Source organism: Micromesistius poutassou (assembly GCF_964030765.1).
Source record: "Micromesistius poutassou genome assembly, chromosome: 3".
Taxonomy (NCBI): domain Eukaryota; kingdom Metazoa; phylum Chordata; class Actinopteri; order Gadiformes; family Gadidae; genus Micromesistius; species Micromesistius poutassou.
In genome coordinates, this window is record NC_140273.1 from 20,026,750 (window position 1) to 20,032,453 (window position 5,704).

The following is a 5,704-nucleotide window of genomic DNA, read 5'->3' on the forward strand; positions in this document are numbered from 1 at the left end:
ACATTTATTGAAACTCAATTAAGCTGCAGTTCCATTGGGCAATTTAAGAAATAATGAAAATAGCAATAAAATAAATAATAGTATTTGCTTCACATAAAGTGTTTAAGTGCAGATACACATAGAAAAGGACCTAAGGCAAAAAGAAAAGAAAAGAAAAGGAAGGGTTAAAAGACAATGACTTTAGGAGTTAAAATAAGAAAAAATATATATTTTTAAAAAGGTAACTAGGGGACACTATTGGCTGGAAAAAAGGAAACACTAATCAAAGGCCAGTGAAAAAAGGTGGGTCTTTAACTGGGATTTAAAAATATCAAGCGACTGGGCTGCCCGGATGTGTAGGGGGAGGCAGTTCCAGAGTCTGACACCCCCTACCCACTGTACACGTCCGTCGACGGATCTCATTGACTTTACATGGGACGCTCCCGAAATGCATTGTGGGTCCGTCCGTCAAATCGGCTCCGTCTCTTGCGTCCAAAAGTTGAGAAAAGTTTAACTTTTCAGGCAGCGACGGATCCGTCACCCAATCAGATCGCGTTATACGCACGTTATACACAGATCGTGTTTTACCCCATGCGTCGGACACGCCCACTCTCTTCCGTCGACGGACATGTACACGTGGGTAAGAGGCGTGAGAGCTGCTACTGAAACAAACCTTCAACATAAAGTTGAAGGTGATTGAGGACAGTGCAACACGGAGGTCCTGTTCAACTGACAGCCTTTGCCTCAGTTTATTCCTAGGAAGCAAGTGCAAGTGAATGTGAGAAAATAATTATTTTCTGGTCCCGTTTGAATTGTGCCATGTTCAGCTGTACAGCGGCATCACGATGGGGACAGGACAAATAGGCACCGCTTCAATCCAAACTATCAGAATCAGGGAGTGCTTGTTGACCATGACCTCCCCTACAAAATTGGTAAATATTCGCTCCAAATGATAATATAAAGAGGATGAACAAAATGACACAAGTCCAGGTACTATTCCAGCCGGTCGACGTCTGCCAATTGCCTGAACCCAAGGAGAGAGGAGTGTTATTCTCAGTACCATTACCACATTAACATGTTTCTGTGCTCAACAATCCCTTCAAAACGGCTGACTGGAAACACTCACCAACCACTCGGATCGTGTCTCTGACAGCAGGGTGGACGCCTTGCTGCCGGGCCAGACAGGTGTAGGTGCCTGGCTCCGTCACCTTCACAGACTGACTGATGGAGTAGCGGCCATCGCTGTCTGAGGAGGCGGCCGTCGGTGCTTCTTCTGCAGGGATCACAGTTCCGTTCGGGGTCCGCCACTCCAGACCGCTGGGCCGGGGCTGGCCTCCTTTGGAGAGGCAGGAGAGCCTCATCCAGCCAGAGGACGGGGGAGCCTCTTTGACCTCCAGCCTCAACTGAGGCTCCACCACTGTGGGCAGGAGCAGGAGGGAGTTAAGTCATTCAGTGCGATTAGCAGACGCTTTTATCCAAAGGTCTTGGGTCGAGGCCCCTGCCCAGGTCTTGACCCATGACCTACCCCTCTGCCTAGGCCCTGACCCAACACCTACACCTCTGCCTAAGCCCTGACCCAACAACACCTACCCCTCTGCCCAGGCCTCAACCCAAGACCTACCCCTCTGCCTAGGCCCTGACCCAAGACCTACCCCTCTGCCTAGGCCCTGACCCAAGACCTACCCCTCTGCCTAGGCCCTGACCCAAGACCTACCCCTCTGCCTAGGCCTCAACCCGACCCCTACCCCTCAGTCTAAGCCTATGCCCTACCCCTAGACGCCTACCCCTCAGTCTAACGCTACACCCTACCCCTAGACCCAGACCGCGTCCTTGTCATACACAGAGGGAGGGGTGTGGTAATCAGCAGAAATCTAACTCACCCGCCTTCCTGATTTTTGGGGCAGCGTGATCAGGGATGCGCTCTAAAAAGATAAAAGTTCAGTTTCCTTTTTATGATCTTTTTGACAAAAACCCCTTACGGTCAAATTCAACTTAAAGGAGCACTCCAGCGATTTTTAACCCCATTATTGTTTTCCTGAGGGTCACCCCAGTTGAGGGAAGTCAAAAACCAGACGAAAAATTGATTAGACCAAGCCAAGGAGATCTGCACTGGCTGCCGGCGCAGAACGGACGCGCTCCCAGCCACCAGCCACAGTGGCTGTGCATGCGCGCGCATCCGTTCTGCTATCGGCTAGTAAGGACTCTCTGGATATGTCACCGGGGTAATCTGCAGTGAGTGTTTACATGCAAATACACAAAGTTTATACTGTTTCGCCAACCAATTTGAGTTAAACGAGCACGGTGGTGTCTCGTTAGGAACCGACTCGTGTTACCGAGGTCTTGGAATGGTTTTCTGAATGTGTTTAGAAGCCACAAAAGCGGGTAACGATTGCCCTCATAGCTTAGCGTTATAGCTATTCCGTGGCACCGGCAGCCAGTGCAGATCTCCTTGGCTTGGTCAAATCAATTTTCGTCTGGTTTTTTACTTCCCTCAACTGGGGTGACCCTCAGGAAAACAATAATGGTGTTAGAAATCACCAGAGTTCTCCTTTAAGGTGCTGCAAGTGAGAGCTAAGAGCGAGAGACTTGAACAAACCAGACCGATCACTCACCTACAGTCAGCCGGATCAATCTCGTCTGTCTCTTAGGAAGTAGGATGATGCACTTATACTCTCCACTGTCCCCCTGGGTCACACTGGACAGGATCAAAGAGGCGTTACCGGCCTGCAGCCCCCCTGGGGGAAGGTGCACCCTGTCCACAAACAGGGGGTCTTGTCCCTCCCGGCCTTTGTTGTTGTAATCCTTGCCCTTTTCATAGAAGAACACGTCCTGGTGGTCCTTCTTCCAGTGAAACGTCCCATCTGCCAGGTTCACAGGAGAATCCATAGCACACGGTAAGATGGCATCGTCTCCCTCTCTGGTGGAAACCTTGGTGATCACCTCAGTGATGCCAGCACCTGCTTGAAAACACAATTGATGCAACAAGTGTCTCAATACGCCGCTGTATTTAGGCTCAGGGAACGCCATCTGCGCACTGTTAGATTCAGCTGTAGTTTCTGAGGCCGGTGATAACATTAAGAACACAGTTAATTATCGGACCGTATCTGATCTGATTCTGATGCTACAAAAAGGACCAACAAAACCTTACAAGAGCAAACAAGCCATTAAGGTAAGCCGGAAGTAATAGCCAAACCTGAGTTGGTTTGTCAAACCAACTCAGGTTTGGCTATTACTTCCGTGAAAGTGATAATAAATTATTTATATTTCAAACCTTCTCGACCTCTCGTATTTTTTTGTTGTTAGAGTGTGCCGTTTAATCCACAACACCACCAGGCCATGTCGTGACAGTCAGAACTACCACAGTACCATGCGTCTTAATTCATTCAATGATCCCAATAGAAACCTTTGGTGGAGGTTTTTCTCTTACTTCCAAAGGTCGCAACGGGTTTATAACGACCTCACTGTACTCACACGAGTCCGCATGAAACAACTCATTGAATCTTTGAGGACCCGCTGAGAGAGCGTCGCCGGCTGGAATAGTACCACCTGGATGCCCATTCGTGTCATTTTGTTCATTCTCTACCTCTTTATGTTATCATTTGGTATGATAAATATTGATGTTATCAATATTTACCAATATTGTACCAAAAATAATAACGGTAGGGAAGGTCATGGTCAACAAGCGGTCCCTGATTCTGATGGGTTGGATTGAAGCGGTGCCTATTTGTCCTGTCCCCATCGTGATGCCGCTGTACAGCTGAACGTAACATTTTTTGGTTGAGCGAGGGACACTTTTGGTAACCTGAAGTTGTGCAGTTGTGCTCCACCTACATCCCTCAGGTCCTCTGGCCTTTGGCCTTTAAGTTGTTCCCTGGGTGAGGACAAAGGCCTGTGTCTATGGCCCTCGCCTCTGGAACAGCCTGCCAGAGGAGCTGAGAACAACAACAAACAACAATGACATCCCTTGGCTGTCCACTCTCATCAGGTCTAAATCAAAAAAATGCCATAAAAACGAAGTAGTAGACCTACCCTTTTTTAGCAGTTGTTTCAGGTTTCAGCAGTTGTTACCCTTGTTTCAGGTTTCACCATATCGTCTCCTGACAATTTAGGGGACAACGCCCAACCCTAGCTACATTCCCCACACGGGGAATGTAGTAATTCCCGGGGTCGTAAAGACCACACTGTACACCGGACCCGCTGAGAGAGAGCACACGTGAATTAAAAAGTTTGTTTTGCAGCCTTTCAACCGAATATCTGTCCGTTTTCCATTCAGATAACGGATGCGACACTGGAAAGGGTTTAAAATAGCCTAGGCCTACTTAAAAAGTGAGACATTGTGGGGGCGTTTAGAAGACCCTACGTCGCTATGCCTCTACCATGCAAGGCGACAGCCAGCTCATCATGAGCAGTCAGGGTGAGGTGTCTTGCTCAAGGTCACCTCAACACTCAGCTAGGAGGAGCCGGGGATCGAACTACCTCCTCCTGCTTCGCCGACACCAACTGAGAGACAGTTCGTACCCGTCCAAGCGGGAGTCGGAGCGGAGGAGACGCTACAAACTAGATGTTAAATCATTAAAATGATACTCACAGTCACAGGTCAACACAACGCTGGTCCAAACCAACTCAGGTTTGGTTATTATTACTGTGTGAGCGATAATAGTCTATCTTTCAAACGTATTTTGTTAAAGTGTTTGGTTTAATCCACAACACCACCAGGTCATTTCCACCAGACCACAGAATTATCCTGCGTCTTAATTCATGACAGTGATCCCAATAGAAACCTTTGGTGGAGGTTTGTCTCTTACTTCCCGGGGTCGCAACGGGTTTCAGAGAGAGCTGGGAGAGCGTCGCCGATCTCTCACCAGTACAGTAGCCTACTGGTCGGCTCTCACCGGCACATCGTCGGTCGTTTGCCTCCCCGCTTGGAGGACAGCACACGTGAATTTAAGTTTGTTTTTCAGCCTAACATAGTATCTGTCCGTTTTTCATTCAGACTATTCCATAACAGATCCGACACTGGAAAGGGTTTAAAAGACTTAAAAAGAGAGACAGTCCTGACGCGTCCGAGCGGGGGACGGAGCGGAGGAGACGCAACACAAACAAGATGTTAACTTAATTAACATGATACTCACAGGTCAACACAACGCAGGTCCAAAGAGCACACAGGCCGAGTGGAAGACAAGCAACAGACATCTTCAGCAACACACTGCTGAGAAGTAACGCAAAATGCGCCTGCCCCAAAAAGTAGGTGTACCGTGGGCGTGGCGAGATGGCGGGCGTGTGTCAACAAAGTGGGACAGACCAGATGTGACCCCTGTGTGTGTGTGTGTGTGTGTGTGTGTGTGTGTGTGTGTGTGTGTGTGTGTGTGTGTGTGTGTGTGTGTGTGAGTGTGTGTTACATTCGGTCCACTTCCTGTCTCTTCAAACGAGTGAGGATGAAGTCATGCCATCGTGTTGGACAACATTAATAACTGCTCTCTCTGCTCGCCTCAGCCTCTCACACTCAGTCTCTCTCCCTCTCCCCCTCTCTCTCCTGGCCTCCCAGCCTCCCTCCCTCCCTCTCTCTCTATCTCCTGCCTTCTCTCTTGCTTTCTCTCCTGCCTCCCCCTCTCCCCCCACCCCACTGAGGTTACATTCTAAACAAGACATACTACTCATTTGTATTAGGTTACGGCATTTTCACGTTTATTGAGGTTTTTACCAGAGCGTTTTAGAGAGAACTAAT

At 48.7% G+C, this 5,704-nt stretch overlaps 1 protein-coding gene across 1 annotated transcript; it reads right to left on the bottom strand.

The window, feature by feature from the left end:
- Positions 1-391: 391 nt before the first annotated feature.
- LOC311340412 (putative selection and upkeep of intraepithelial T-cells protein 1 homolog) lies at positions 392-5,183 on the bottom strand. The gene is made up of 4 exons (XM_084465317.1): positions 5,112-5,183; positions 2,592-2,936; positions 1,106-1,396; positions 392-1,003 (listed from the first exon to the last, which is right to left on the bottom strand). The coding sequence occupies exons 1-4, from the start codon at positions 5,170-5,172 to the stop codon at positions 852-854; spliced, it is 849 nt and encodes a 282-aa protein (XP_084321443.1). The 5' UTR covers positions 5,173-5,183; the 3' UTR covers positions 392-851.
- Positions 5,184-5,704: the final 521 nt, after the last annotated feature.

Coding starts and splice junctions, on each gene's coding strand:
- LOC311340412 (XM_084465317.1), bottom strand. CDS start 5,172: ATGTCTGTTGCTTGTCTTCCACTCGGCCTGTGTGCTCTTTGGACCTGC. Junction 2,937..5,111: donor GACCTGCGTTGTGTTGACCT/GTGAGTATCATG, acceptor GTTTTCAAGCAG/GTGCTGGCATCACTGAGGTG. Junction 1,004..1,105: donor AGACACGATCCGAGTGGTTG/GTGAGTGTTTCC, acceptor CCTTGGGTTCAG/GCAATTGGCAGACGTCGACC.